Source organism: Podarcis liolepis, assembly GCF_965112155.1.
Source record: "Podarcis liolepis genome assembly, chromosome: 17".
NCBI classification, from domain to species: Eukaryota; Metazoa; Chordata; class Lepidosauria; order Squamata; family Lacertidae; genus Podarcis; species Podarcis liolepis.
The window spans coordinates 21,781,286-21,797,265 of NC_139571.1; the positions used below are offsets into that span (position 1 = coordinate 21,781,286).

General features: G+C 44.8%; 1 protein-coding gene across 6 annotated transcripts in view; it reads right to left on the reverse strand.

The window, feature by feature from the left end:
* The window catches only part of SPATA6L (spermatogenesis associated 6 like), a 37,169-nt gene extending 21,343 nt beyond the window's left edge, over nt 1–15,826 (reverse strand). Inside the window, exons 1-7 of one of the 6 annotated variants that reach the window (XM_083482299.1) lie at nt 14,873–15,826; nt 11,642–11,779; nt 10,588–10,636; nt 9,737–9,778; nt 8,506–8,630; nt 3,797–3,874; nt 2,182–2,439 (exon numbers count right to left, since the gene is read on the reverse strand). In XM_083482299.1, coding sequence (XP_083338425.1) covers nt 2,182–2,439; nt 3,797–3,874; nt 8,506–8,630; nt 9,737–9,778; nt 10,588–10,636; nt 11,642–11,779; nt 14,873–15,004 — 822 coding nt within the window. In that variant the 5' untranslated portion in view covers nt 15,005–15,826. Of the gene's footprint in view, nt 1–2,181; nt 2,440–3,796; nt 3,875–8,505; nt 8,631–9,736; nt 9,779–10,587; nt 10,637–11,641; nt 11,780–12,529; nt 12,873–12,917; nt 13,158–14,872 lie in introns of those variants that run through there. The other 5 variants (XM_083482298.1, XM_083482301.1, XM_083482300.1 and 2 more) reach the window with 5 other exon arrangements.
* Between the last annotated feature and the right edge of the window lie 154 nt (nt 15,827–15,980).

Sequence of the window (15,980 nt, forward strand, 5' to 3'; positions counted from 1 at the left end):
AGGGATGATGGGAGTTGTAGTCCAACAACATCTGAGGACCCACAAGTTGAGAACCGCTGTTCTAAATGAACCCTGCTTGGGATGAGTCATTCTGCCCCACTGGCTGATTTTGCATTATTCAGCCACACCTGAAACCACAACAGCCTTCCAGTAATGGTGTTATTGTTGCTTACTGGAGGGGCAGGGGGCACAACACTGGACCTTGTCCGCCACTCCTGCAATGCACCTGCAAAGCCCTGACTTTGCCGTCACCGCCACATTCCTCTCCCTCCTGCCCCATTGGGTGAACCACTCCTGTGTCACACTAAACTGTGGTTTAGAGAGAAATGAACAAGCCTAGACTTCTGCTGGGAAGGCACGTGTCTCCCTGCCCTCCACTTCTCTCGATAGCTGCAAGGAAGAGTTCAGAATCTTTCGCTTCCACTCTGGCTAACCACGGTTTGCTCTGTTGCCCAGGGTTTTTCTCCTCTCGCCCCTGTAACCAGGGGTGCCTGGCTTAACAGACTACAGTGCAGTGCAAACATAACTTTTGTACGCACTGTGTTTTTATGGTAGTTGGGGCAACCCAGTCAGACGGGCGGGGGTATAAGTAATAAAATTATTATTATTGCTTTATTGAGGTGGCTTGGAACCGAACCTGAAGTATCTCCAAGGTCTGCCTGTACAGTGGTACCTCGGGTTGCATACGCTTCAGGTTACATATGCTTCAGGTTACAGACTCCGCTAACCCAAAAATACAGTGGTGCCCCGCAAGACGAATGCCTCGCAAGACAGAAAACTCGCTAGACGAAAGAGTTTTCCGTTTTGGAGGTGCTTCGCAAAACGAATTTCCTATGGGCTTGCTTCGCAAGACGACAATGTCTTGCGAATTCCTGCTGGTTTTTTTTCCTCCCCCCCTTTTTCTAAGCTGCTTAGCCGCTTATCAGCTGATCCAATCAGCAGATAAGCCGCTAAAAGCCGCTAATAGCGCTAGTAGCGCTAATCCGCTAATCCTTCAATGGGCTTGCTTTGCAAGACGAAAAAACCGCTAGACGGAGAGAATCACAGAACGGATTCTTTTCGTCTTGCGAGGCACCACTGTAGTACCTCGGGTTAAGAACTTTGCTTCAGGATGAGAACAGAAATCGTGCTCCGGCGGCGCGGCGGCAGCAGGAGGCCCCATTAGCTAAAGTGGTGCTTCGGGTTAAGAACAGTTTCAGGTTAAGAATGGACCTCTGGAACGAATTAAGTACTTAACCCGAGGTAGCACTGTACAGGAGTAGCACTTGGAATCAGTGACTGGTCAGAGTACCAAAGATTAGTTATTAAAGCTATCTGATATTAACCTAACTGTTAAAAGAAAGTGTGTTACGGACTAATATGGAATACACTTTCCACGAGAGAAGTTTATTTCTGATTTCAAATAGCTGCATGTTTCCCGATACCCTGGAAATAAATGCACAGCAGCTGCACTCCCCAAACGACTTCTCTGGATTAACTGTCATGATGGAATACGCTGCTGAATCGAACGCTTGCTTGATGCACCTTGGTTGATGTGCTCTGGACTAGGACAATATGTGGGAGGTCAGTTCCAGCACTCACGTTTTGGTCCCTCCCAGACTGCTAGTCTACTAAATTGACAGCCGGCGTCATGTAATGCCTAGACGTGTCTGTGGTGGCAAAGACTCGAGTGCGGGTCTTGCAGGATATCAGGGCCCAGAAGTCTCTGGGCAGGCTGCGGACTATGCTGTGCCCTGAGGAAGGAGGCTTATTGGAACACAGAATTACATTTCACATTATGCCAAGATGCTTAAGACTGCATCCAGGCCTGGAGGCTGGGGCTGAAAATGGTATTGCCCCCTCCAGATAGCCACCATGCATAGGATAATCTACTAGGAGCCCTCGCACATCTCACTGATATTGTTGTAAACAATTTGGACTCTGCAGCGGTCCAATAGGGCAACTGGGCCCTATTATTCATTCCAAAATCTTACTTTTCTATTGATCAAAACTGGCAGCTTCTTCTCGTTTCTACAGAGCGTATTTACACCTTTAGTGTACCTTGTACAGAAGTATTTTTGTACGGCATTCCATTTGCAGACTCCTATAATTTCCCTTTTGTCATCTACCGGGAGGAACAGTGATGAATGCCCAGTTTACCTGGCCAGGCAATTTTTTTAAAGTTACATTCTCAGGACTTACATGTCGAACTACAAAAGGCGGCCTGGGGTCTGATTCTGACTGGAACTTAACAGACCTCAAGCTCAGAGAAGGCGTCTGCTGCCGGCTTTCCCTGCAAAACTCCTGGAGACGTCTTGTTGGAGACGGAGAACGCGATGGAAATGATCTTGAGAATCGCCTACAGCCCTTATTCTTTGTTGTCTTACATCGTGCCGGTGAAATGCTCCTCCGCCGGGGCGATGCTGAGACAGCCCTTCTCAACCTGCTCTTATTTCTGCCCTGCAAAATACATTAATATCTACACCCGCTGCCTGGAGACCTGGCTATAGAAAGGAATAGGTATGGCAGAGGAAATATCCACACAGCAAGAAGTTGTGCCCCCTGGCTATCTTGAAGGGGGAAGGAATGGGTTTCTGTGCAGTCAGTCTGAAACGGGACCCAAAATCCTCATTTTTTTCCTTCTCCCAGGGAGCATTTCTAAAATGCTTTAACTTGAGCTCTTGAGCCCAAACCCAGCTGTATAAAGAAGCACTCAAAGCTCTCTCCTTTATCAGTCCGTGATGGCAATGTATGGCCTTGACTGTTCCAGTGGAGCAGGGATGGTGCGTCTGGGTCTTATCTTACATCCTGACCACAAAGACCACACTCTGACGCACAGACCTAGTCCGGAAACAGCGCCAGGAGAGTTGGTGACCTTCTTACCCCAAGATAAGAGTGCCAGAACAGGAATACCCTTATATGGTCAAGAGTACAGGAAGAGGAACACCCTTTTATGGTTAAAAGTACCGGAGCAGGAACATCTGTGATGTCAACCTGCGTGTATAAGCTGACGTGGCTGGATTCCTGGAGAAGGGGGGAGAGGGTGTCTGGAGGATATATATACTGCATGAAATTTCTCATTTCTTTGGACTTGCTGTGAGCTGACCACGCAAGTGCCTTCTGCTATCTGGAGAGCAGAATAAACTCTTTCTCTGAACCAACCCTCGGTGTCATTTGACTTCCTTCCTCCCGTGTGGGAGCAACGCTCACCCTACCAATTGGTAAAGTCCAATAAGGCTACAATCTCACTGGAAAGCTGAAAAATGAGATCAGACAGAAATTGTTCAATCAGTTTAACTTTGTTTTGCCCCAATCTAGAAAGACAGACTCATACATGCAGTGTATGTTTTTTTTTTCCTAAAAAAATGTTTAGGGGGACTCTCATTTTCCTACTCATATTGAAATACTGCCCCTCAACAAGGCCAAACTTAGATTCACAAAATGTTCAGGAGTATGCGTACCCCTGTGTAACCCCAGTAAGAAAGCACTGCATACACCTTGAACCGCGCTTTCTTTGTCTCCTCCTTGAAGTGAGACCCAGGCACCCACCAGAGGATGACAACGCCTAGCCCCGAATCATCTTTGAACAAGAGTACCACTTTTAGGGATGATAAAAAGTTTAAACGGTTATAGCCTTCTGCTACTTAGGGCTAATTCCAGGTAGCTAATAATCTGAGCAGAAGTTGAAAAGAACTATCTAGATACAGAATTGCTATGACCGCTATGTCATACTAGACGCAATGAGATATTAAGAGAGATTGGGTGCGACTGAAGATGTTGCCGTTCATCTCTGCGTTAATTAGCTAAAATTACTTACACGATACCATCTTCTGGACAGAAGTGGAAGTTCTGTAATAGTTGTCCTTGTGGAAAACTCTAATTTTGGTGCAATGCCCTTAAAGATTTGAAAAAAGAATGAGAAATTTGTGTAAAAGAAACGCAGTTAGATATTATTATTATTTTAAAATAGATTTTGCTATTTTAATCTTTTGCAAGGCAATCCTAAGCACGGTTACCCCACTTGATTTAATGGGATGTGTTCTCTTGCAAGTGCATTTAGAACTGCAGCCTATGGGTGAAAGTTCCCTTAGGTTTGGTGGAGCTTGGTTCTTAATAATAATAATTTATTATTTATACCCTGCCCATCTGGCAGGGTTTCCCCAGCCACTCTGGGCAGCTCCCAACATCGTCATCATAGTGATAAAAGTGGTAAAATATCAAACATTAAAAACTTCCCTAAACAGGAATGCCTTCAGATGTCTTCTAAAAGTCAGATAGTTGTTTATTTCCTTAACATTCATGGCAGGGCGTTCCACAGGGCGGGTGCCACTACCAAGAAGGCCCTCTGCCTGGTTCCCTGTAACTTTGCTTCTCGCAGTGAGGCAACCGTTAGAAGGCCCTTGGAGCTGCACCTCGGTGTCCGGGCTGAACGATGTGTGTGGAGACACTCCTTCAGGTATATAGGAATAGGTTTGGCCTGTTAGGCAGGCTTACATGTGAGAGGGTTTTTTTAAGCCTTCATAAAAAGTATGAAATGGGCCAAGATTATAGTTCAGTGCACACCTGGGAGTACTTCCCACCAAGTTCATTGACACTTACTCCTGAGTAAACCACGCATAGGAATAGGTGGCCAATGTGCTATAAGTAAAACTGAAAACAGTAAGCAGCAAATTCCCCATGTAAGTATGTCAACAATTTCCCAACCAAGATAAAAAAGAAAAAGAAAAACAGAATTAAAGGACCATTTGAGTACTTAATAGAAATTAGGATGGCTGCATGTGTTCAATATGGAACAAACAGAAATGCCTACCAAAGGTCTCTGCTATATCCACATCTTTGCCAGGCTATAAAGGTAAAGTTAAAGGGACCCCTGACCATTAGGTCCAGTCATGGCCGACTCTGGGGTTGCGGTGCTCATCTCGCTTTATTGGCCGAGGGAGCCGGTGTACAGCTTCCGGGTCATGTGGCCAGCATGACTAAGCCGCTTCTGGCGAACCAGAGCAACACACGGAAATGCCGTTTACCTTCCCGCTGGAGTGGTACCTACTTATCTACTTGCACTCTGAGGTGCTTTCGAACTGCTAGGTTGGCAGGAGCAGGGACCGAGCAACAGCAGCTCACCCCATGGCGGGGATTCGAACCACCGACCTTCTGATCAGCAAGCGTTAGGCTCTGTGGTTTAACCCACAGCGCCACCCATGTCCCTTTGCCAGGCTATAGCAAAGATAAATTATCAAATACTTGGGCATTTTCAATGCATTTATTCATGAAAGTGACAAATATTGTATGTAACTATTAGAAGAGAAAGCTTAGGCGAGCACAACCAGCTAAGATATTGCCTCACAATCCTACAGAAGCATCCCAACATTTGGAGCAGATGTCTTTTACTTGGAAAAGGGTGCAAATTCCTGTAAATAATTAAGCACCTTTCAGCATAGCATTGGTTTAAAACTCACCTATTAAAGTCCAGATCCTATCAAATGCTGTTTGGGAAAAGACATGATTGTTCCTTCACAAAAAAAAATCACAACTGTGGTATTGTGAAACAGCTGCCATCGCCAGAAGTGGCCGAGGCTTGTAGGGCAATATGTCGGCGTGGTAACATTTTGACCAGCGTTCACGACACAGTGGCTACATAGCACAGTTCAAAAGAAATAAATTTGGCTAATATGTGGCAGAAACATTTTATAACAGGATTGCCACTGCCGTACCTATGGTGATGCAACCCACTCTGTTTTGCTGCGTTGCTGTACCTGTACATGAACAAGCATCCTTACATTAACAAATAGGACAAGTCAGCCAGTTCTAACCACAGCTAAAATCCCCGGGAGTAAAAAGAAGCAACAACGGATGCAGAATTCGGCAGCCTGGCTGTTGTCAGGTGCTGGAGATATTTGTTTACTTCCCAAAGTTTTGTACAGTGGTGCCTTGCAAGATGAAAAGAATCCGTTCTGTGATTCTCTTCGTCTAGCGGTTTTTTCGTCTTGCGAAGCAAGCCCCTTGACGGATTAGCGGATTAGGGCTATTAGCGGCTTTTAGCGGCTTATCGGATCAGCTGATAAGCAGCTTAGCGGCTTAGAAAAAGGGGGGAGGGGAAAAAAACCGCAGGAACTCGCAATGCATTTTCGTCTTGCGAAGCAAGCCCATAGGAGATTCGTTTTGCAAAGCACCTCCAAAACGGAAAACTATTTAGTCTAGCGAGTTTTCCGTCTTGCGAGGCATTCGTCTTGCGGGGCACCACTGTACTGCTTTTTAATCAAAGCACTCCAGTAGTGTCAAAGAATTCAGCACACATGACTCCATTTTGTGTGTGCTATTGAACTTCCTGCCTATTTTACTTCATGGCATTTCTACAGTGGGGGGGGGGGGAGTATTTGATCCCTTGCTAAATTTGCCCATTTGCCCTCTGACATCTGGCTGGTTGATAGGGGATCAAATACTTATTTCACTCATTATAATGCACATCAATCTCTGACTTTTGTCTTCTGGGATTCTGGGGGTTTTCCTGTTGTTATTCTGTCTTTCACAGTTACAATAAACCTACCATTAAAATTATGGACTGGTCATTTCTTCGTCAGAGGGCAAACGGGAAAATTAGGAGGGGATCAAATACTTTCCCCCCCTCACTGTAAGATGCTAACAACCTGGTTAAAAACTCACCATTAAATATCAAAATCAACAACATTTCACGATTAAAACATACACAACAAACCTCCATAGAAAGACTCATGAATAGCACTGGTGGATGAGTTAAAAACTCACAACATTGTAGCCATTAATAATCCAAAGGCTGCTGAACCAAATGTATCTTACATGCGAGAAGAGAAGGGCCCCGGCGGGTCTGGCATGGGAGCATGTTCCACACTGAGGCACCACCACAGAGAAGGCTGGATCCAGGTTTTGGGGAGAAACATGCTCCTAGTGCACCCTGTTTCCTAAATGCACTTACCTGCCCCTCCCACACAACTGTTGCTGCTGTACTTATTTGTCCCTCTGAGCTGATCTGCACCACCACCTCCCCAAAGGAGATGAGCAGGCATGCAGAGTGTACAGCTCCTCTTCTCACCGCTCACTCACTTTGAGAAAGCAGATGAACCAGCAATAATCGCATGGAGAAAGAGAGCCAGGGGAGGCTCCAGGGATTGGCAGTGGGGCCCTGCTGACAGATGTCCACCCTGACACCCACCATCCAGCAACAGCTCTCCTGAAGCTGACTGTAAGGTATGAGACAGTTAATATGGATTCCAGGCCCAATTCTAAGTGTTAGCCATTACCTTAAAGCCCAAAGTAGCCTGGATCCCATGGACCTTATGATTCTACCCCTGATGCAATGCTGGGGGGGAAACCCTCCTCTGAAGCTGCTATTTGCATTTGGGTGGGGGGAATCCCCCACTTGGCACCAATTAGATCTTTCCTCGCAATAAAAGACACTTGTTTATTGAACAGACACCCATGAAACTTATGTTCACAGAAGAGCCATCCCCTCAGATGTTAGAGAAGTCAGATACAGTGGTACCTTGGTTCTCAAACTTAATCCATTCCGGAAGTCCGTTCTGTAACCAAAACGTTCCAAAACCAAGGCGTGTTTTCCCATAGAAAGTAATGCAAAACGGATTAATCCGTTCCAGACTTTTAAAAACAACCCCTAAGACAGCAAGTTAACATGAATTTTACTATCTAACAAGACCATTGATCCATAAAATGAAAGCAAAAATCAATATACTGTAGTATAAAATAAATAAGATAGAATTGTAGATGATAGAAATTAAAATTATTATTTTTTGTTACCTGCACTGATGATAGTCATTGTTTGAATGGGGGGCTTTTATCCATTTCCGCAGTCACACAATCAATCAATCAATCAATCAGTAGCTAAACTGGGTTCCACACAGTCACAAAAACAAATTAACCGAAAAAGCCTCAAAAACAATAACGCAAAAGAAATAACAAAAACAAAAGCACCAAACTTAATCTGTTCCAGAAGTCCGTTTGACCTCCGAAATGCTCGAAAACCAAAGCGCAGCTTCTGAGTGGTTCAGGTGCCCCGGAAACAATAGCCGGCAACTGCATTGGACATTTGGCTTCCAAAAAACGTTCAAAAATCAGAACACTTACTTCTGGGTTTTCGGTGTTTGAGAACCAAGGCATTTGAGTTCCAAGGTATTTGAGAATCAAGGTACCACTGTACAACAAACAAGGAACCAGATTTAACTTTGCTAGCCATGCACTGCCATATCGTGTGAGGACTAGGCCAGCAAGGGATTTGTAATTTTCTAATGGAGACACACCACGCTACTTAATTATTTTCTCTTCTGCCTATTTTGACTGTGAGGGGCTGTGTTCTGTTTTGTTCTGATGGTGCCGCAGCTGTTTTCCTAATGCTTAATGTTTCCAGCGTTAAATAAACCAAGGTAAATAAAGAAGATAAATATTTACTGCATGTTAGGAATCACTGTGACATAAGCAAGAACCGGTTATTGAGCAGATGTTTCTGTTTTTTGGGATACACATTCCATAACCACTTACTGGGAAAGAAGGGCGTGTCTTCATTAGTAACTCCCTGTCCACACCGGGATACGCAGGAGTCAGTTTAGGCTCTGGAAACAGAAAACCTCGAGTATTCGCTTCATAAAATGCAAGCTCGCCTTTCCCTGAAATGTGAAACAAAAGGAGAAAGAGTGCTAGGATAACGCAAGCAAACATTGTAACCTGTCCCCCACAAAGGAACATAAGCCCTCTTCACAGCGCAAGTCAAAAAAGGATATTTTCATTGCTCACGGTTCTCCAAGAAACATTCTGTTGCAAAGTGTACATCTGTAGAAATTCCGTGAGCCGGATTAGGAGGAGGAGGAGGTGTAAGAGGAAATTCAGCCACTAGAATTTGTGTTGTGCTGTGGGAACTAATTCCTACAGGGGTTTTTTCCCCATTATTATTATTTTTTTTTTCTTAGATTTTCATAACTTGGAACTAGCTCCTGTAGTTAAGGAGTTTTGGTGAGTTCTGGCTGAAAAAGAGCCCTGACAACAAAGATCTTGACATTTTCACCCTCATCTTCATAGATGAAAACTACAACAGCTATTAACTGCAAAGGTTACTGAGTTTTTCCTGCTGTTGGATCAGTTTATCATTGTGAATTTTTAAATGATCTCACAATTTCCTGGTCATTGACCGTATTAAAGATATTTGAATTTTAATTTAAATGATCTCACAAGGTGTAGTTGATCATACTAGCAGTTAAATGAAAAGATATACTATGGAGCAGTGGGGAATGGGAAGAATTAGGTTTAAAATATTTTTGAGTTTGGCCAAATTCCGTTAAAAAATAAATAAATTGCATGCAGTGACATGAGTACAGTTTTAAGAATTAAAAAGGTCTTTCCTTATCACCTGAAAGCCCTTCTGAGAGCAAACTGATCACACAAACAGTTAAACAAGGTGACACCGCAAGCTTTCTAAGCCATTTAGGACTGAATCTTATAGAAGGCTTATTCTGCCACCATGTGTTCAGTTCTCCTGTACAACAAAATGCCACCAGCCAGCTAATTTCCATGAATGTTGCACAGACGGACATATTTTTCCAGAATTAAAATGGCATATATATTTTGTCTTGTATCACCTCCTCCTAAGTAATAACAGAAGATACAGAAACACTACGGGGGAAAAGAAATCAGCATGTCTAACCCCAACATCATCCAAGATTCATTCTTTCATTGCAGAGTTTATGGAAGTTGTGAAGAATAGGTTTCTCCTGTTTACCTGAAGGTACCACTTCGACTAATCGGAACTTTGTTACATTTCCTAAAAGAAGAGGAACAAACGATGTTATTCATGAGAGAGGCATGTAATATTTAAACTATGCATTAAGCCTGCAACATGTTCAACTTTATGGGGAAAATAAAACTGTAAAATATAAAAGGGGATGGAAAGGAGGCAGGCTTCGGGGGGGTAGACTCTGGCAATTCTACCCCCATTGAACTCAATGGGTTTTGAATATACAGGCAACCCCCCATTTACCTGGGGCATTGTGGAAATCATATAGATTTGAAACACCACAAAAAAGGCATACAGACTACCCTCCCCCAAAACTCATAACACTATATTCCCCGGTTGTTATGGTGAAAAGAAGAAGCCCCTCCTGAATGGTCAAAAACTATACATCACCCACAAGCTTTTCTGGGAAATAAATATGAAGCATGACACACTGGTTGGACCAGACACAATGTGAAACCATTGTTTCCTGCTAGAAGAACAAGCCACACCAAGGTTTGCATGCACCTCCTTCTCCGCTCTTCTCCTTCGTGTCTGGGATCAAAAGCTTCTGTTTCCAGTTTTAGAGCAACTACAGTTCTCCAACCATGGCTACCAAGTTTAGATGCCACAGGGAACTATGCTTAGTTTAAAGGAGACGCTTTCACTTCTATCCTCTGCTACATGAAAGAGGAAGTTGGAAGGGGGTTGCCGGTGCAAGGCTGAGGACTGTATAGCCCATTCACATAGAAGGAAACCATAGTTTTCCATTGCATCTGAACCAAGCCATTGGAAATATCATCATGGACCTGCAGTAATTACAGTACCTTCAGCAACAGATAACAGAAAGGAAAACTTACTTTCTAGCAGTTCTACAACAGCAACAGGATCTGTAGCTTTTTCAAATACCTACAGAACGGAAGCAAAGGCAAAGACAAGGATAAAGTTATTAAAGCTATTAACCAATTAAATCATTTCCCATGTGATTAAAACCACAAAGTTGTGCTCAGCATAAACCCACTGAAATTAATAAATATGACAACGTCCTTTAATTTCAATCGGTCTTCTTTGAGTAAAACCTAGTTGAATACCACACACAGTTTTAACAGATTGATCAATCAGCTGATTAAATTTAAAGAAATGTACATATTGCTGCACTTCCAAAGATGTATATGCTTTTGTCCTGCGAAAGTTCTATATATCCCACGATACAGTATATTAAAGAACAATCATTGGAAGGAAATGCCCTTTTTCTATTTTGTTTCTACTGCATTAAGCTGAAGAACAGTAGTCTCAAGAATTAAAAAGTGTGCTTATGACTTTCAGATTCCTTGATAAAACAAACAAACCTGCAGTCACTCATCAACTATATTCCAAGAAAAGAGCACCAAAATACTCCAATATATGGGCAAGATATGGGCAAGAAGCGTATAGATTTTGTGAACTAAATTGATAGTGCCACTGATCAAGATCAAGCCCTGCTAGAAGAGTATGGATGTTATCTTCAATCCCACTGAACAGGGCTGGTTTGAGGGGAGGGAGGGTCATGTGTCAGGTGTTGCCCTGTGCTGCCTTGAACCCCTACCAGAAGGCTTATTATGGGATGAAATGAGTAGCACTGGGCAGCAGCATGTTAATTCCCTCAGGATGCCTCTGAGCCTTGCATCTCACAGTTAACAATACTTGCCTCCTAACAAGCATGGCATTTTTGACTATGGCAAATGCAAAATGGAGATAAAACATACACAATCCCCTCACCCATTTACGTTTCTTGTGTCCAAGACTATGCAGAGCTGTTGGCCTTCAGCCAGACTCTCGATCTGATACAGACGAGTGCTTAGGTTCAAAAAAAGGGGGAGGTAGAGAATAAATACATCTTAGGCAAGGATTTTGCAAGACGCAATCCTAGGTTACCTTTTCAAACCACATTTTCTCGTGGAACAAGAGAGGGAAGATGGGTCGAAGGCTCTCAGTTTCCTTGCACTGGCCCAGGATGCAAACATGCAGATAAACATCATTCTTGTCCGTCAAGTACACACCAGGACAAGAGACCTGTGATGGGAGAGAAGATCAGAGCAGTTGGAAGGAGACAGAAGCAGAAGGTGCATCGTGATTGTTTGCCACCAACTGCAAAATGATGAACAGACATAGCATGACAAATAGCAGCCGCCTCGGGCATCTAATTTTGAGGGTTATAAAGGGAAGCAAATGGCTAGTTACTCCATGCATGATCATTTTTACTGCCATTGGGTAAGCAGAAGAGTTGCTCATGGGATTCTCTAACTCAGTTGCCAAAATATATAACTTAATGGGGCAGGCAGTGTTTGCTGTTCCACCTCAGCCAGCAAAATGTGTTGAGCCAGCTCCGAGCACCACCATCATAGACCCAGAATTCACTCAAACATTTACTTGGTCTAAAAGGTAAAGGGACCCCTGATCATTAGGTCTAGTCATGGCCAACTCTGGGGTTGCAGCGCTCATCTCGTTTCATTGGCTGAGGGAGCTGGCATACAGCTTCTGGGTAATGTGGCCAGCATGACTAAGCCACTTCTGGTGAACCAGAGCAGCGCACGGAAACGCTGTTTAATTTCCCGCCGGAGCGGGACCTATTTATCTACCTGCACTTTGACGTGCTTTTGAACTGCTAAGTTGGCAGGAGCAGGGACAGAGCAACGGTAGCTCACCCTGTCGTGGGAATTCGAACCGCCGACCTTCTGATCAGCAAGTCCTAGGCTCAGTGGTTTAACCCACAGCTCCATACGTCATGCTAGCACACAAAACTTTGCCAGGAACCCTTCTCACCATTAATATGAATGGTGATGCCATGATGGGGGAGCTCAAACAGTGAACACAATCTCCAGTTATCTTTTCTCCATCAGTGAATCTTGGACAAGTAAGAACAATAACATATTCTGGCTTGGAAAGTAAGTTTACATTCTATGCTGCTGGCTTCTCTTTAAACTATAACCTGAGATCCAGCCCTACTCTAAACCACAGTGCAGAGAACCCCACAATTGTAACCAAAGACTGATTGTGAATTAGAGACGTGAAGGCCTGGGTGGGGTGGAATGTGGAAAAATGAGGGAGCTCCCCGTTTTTCTGTTGATTCCTCCCCGCTCCGGGCCTTCTCCTCTATATTTCAAATGTTCTTGGATGATGAAACTTTACACAGTTCAAACAGCACACATACAGATGAGAAAACCTCTGGGCATGTGTAGAGCACAGGCAATCACCCCGTCCCCAATTGGACTGGGGAACAGCAAATCCTAACGGCGTCGCTATCAAGGTTGAACTCTGGCTTCTCTGCCTTGGAAATAAGTTAGCGTTTTTTGCAGAAAGAAACAGGGCTTTGGCTTCCCACCCGCCTTTCCACTGCAACTTTCCCTCTCCCAACTAGGGGCAAAAAAGGAAAAAGAAAAAGGGAAGAGCAGATGATAGATGATAGATACACATACACATATACATAGATGAACACGCGTGCGCACGCGCGCACACACACACACACACACACACACATATACACACAAACATAAGTGCTTTTTTCCTGGGGTTACTCAAGAGTATGCAATGCTGGCACCTTTTTCCAAATGTTAAAAGTGTGGCACTGATTGTAACTAATTCAGGGTGAGTACGGCACCTTTTTTAAAAAAGCACTGTGTATGTGTAAAGGTAAAGGGACCCCTGACTGTTAGGTCCAGTCGTGGCCGACTCTGGGGTTGCAGCGCTCATCTCGCTTTATTGGCCGAGGGAGCCAGCGTACAGCTTCCGGGTCATGTGGCCAGCATGACTAATCCGCTTCTGGCGAACCAGAGCAACGCCAAAATAAAAAAATTCCTTCCTGTAGCACCTTAAAGACCAACTAAGTTAGTTCTTGGTATGAGCTTTCGTGTGCATGCACACTTCTTCAGATACACTGAAACAGAAGTTGCCAGATCCTTCTATATATAGAGAAGGTGGGGAGGGGTATTACTCAGAAGGGTGGTGGGAATCGGAGATTGGCAGATAGTTGAGATGAGCCTGATGAGCCTGTTGACGACTCTTAACGACTGTAATAGGTCTTACAGGAAAAGGCAAGGGGTGAGAAGGTGAGAAATGGCTGAGTCAGGTATAATGAGATAAGAATCCAATGTCTCTGTTGAGACCAGGTCTCTCCATTGTTTTAAGTTTGGTAATGAGTTGCAATTCAGCAGCTTCTCTTTCCAGTCTATTTCTGAAATTCCTTTGTAGTAAAACAGCTACTTTGAGATCTTGTATAGAATGTCCTGGGAGATTGAAGTGTTCTCCTACTGGTTTCTCTGTTTTGTGATTCTTGATGTCAGATTTATGTCCGTTTATTCTTTGGCGTAAGGTTTGGCCTGTTTGTCCAATATAGAGAGCTGAAGGACACTGTTGGCATTTGATGGCATACACAATGTTAGACGATGAGCAATTAAATAGTCCCGAGATGGTATGTGTGATGTTGTTGGGGCCAGTAATGGTGTTGTCCGGGTGTATGTGGCAGCAAAGTCGTCAACAGGCTCATCAGGCTCATCTCAACTATCTGCCAATCTCCGATTCCCACCACCCTTCTGAGTAATACCCCTCCCCACCTTCTCTATATATAGAAGGATCTGGCAACTTCTGTTTCAGTGTATCTGAAGAAGTGTGCATGCACACGAAAGCTCATACCAAGAACTAACTTAGTTGGTCTTTAAGGTGCTACAGGAAGGAATTTTTTTATTTTGACTATGGCAGACCAACACGGCTACCCATCTGTAACCAGAGCAACGCCGTTTACCTTCCCACCGGAGCAGTACCTATTTATCTACTTGCACTTTGACGTGCGTTCGAACTGCTATGTTGGCAACTGTGTATGTGTACACACACACAATGTATATACATGCATACATACATGTGCACACACATATTATATAGAGGGGGGGCTATATTTCTGGGGTCCTCCCCTCTCCTGCCCGCCTTGGCGTGTGGATCTGCAGCTCCACCTCCAGTGGCATCCTCACCACAAACACACACACACATATACATTCATGTAGACAAGGTATATACGTGTATGCACACAAACACGTGTTGATAGGATCTCGCAGCTACATTTCTGAGGTTCTCCGCATCTGGCCCTGCACAGCCCCCCTCTCCTGCCGGCCTCACCGCATGGATCTGCAGCTCCACCACCACCTTGAGCGGCATCCTCCGGGGCGCGAGAGGGGCTCTTCCTTCCGCCAGGGCAGCCACACCGTCGCCGTGCGGGGAGGGGGGGGAGAGAAAGCGTCGTGTTGCCATGGCGACGCCAACGTTCCAGCGTCCCTCGCTCGCCGCGGGGAGGGGAGGAGGGGCCTCGGGTCCTTTCCCCCAGGCGCCTCTCTCTCTCTGACGGCGGAGGCTGGGTTTACTCGCGAGCAAAAATGTCCTAGCCGGGAAACTGGTGCAATGGAACAACCGGTCCCGCCGGCAGGTGGCCCTTTCTGCCTTCTCCCCGAGCCCTGCAAGCTGGAAAGCTTTTGCCCTAGCACATGATGATGATGATGATTTTAATGGGCTGCTGAATAGCTCCTTCGGTAGAGCATGAGAGGCTTCATCATCTCAGGGTTGTGGGTTCGAGTCCCACGAGGGGTGAAAGATTCCTCCATTACAGGGGGTTGGACAAGATGACCCTCGTGGCCCCTTCCAACTCTATGAACCTATGTAGTAATAGTAATAATCAGTGCTTTAAAAAAAATGTTTAGGAGTGCTCTCATTTGGAATCAAGAAAATCACAATTTTATAGTTCAAATCGGGGGAAATAAATACAGTAAATGGACAAAAGTGCAAAGATTCACAAAATGTTTAGGGGTATGCGTACCCTGTGTCCCCCCCCCAGAAAAAAGCACTGGTAATAATAATAATAAGTTGTTAATGGGCTGCTGAATAGCTCTGTCAGTGGAAGCATGAGACACTTCATCTCAGGTTTGTGGGTTCGAGTCCCACGTTGTGTGAAAAATTCCTGCATTGCGTGGGGTTGGACTAGATAACCCTCGTGGACCCTTCTCACTCTATGAACCTATGTAATTGTAATAATAATAATAGTAAGACGCAATAGCAACGGCAGACGCTGCCTGAGCTGCCCAAAGGAGCCGGCGCCTCCGGCTCAGCCCACCGCGCAAGCGCGAGGCTTCCCTCCCTGTCTCCTAGCAACCGCCCGGATAGCTTTGTCCCCTTCACGTGACGCGCCCGTGGAGAGGGGGCGGGACGAGGTAGCGGCGCGGTGAACTCATAAGCC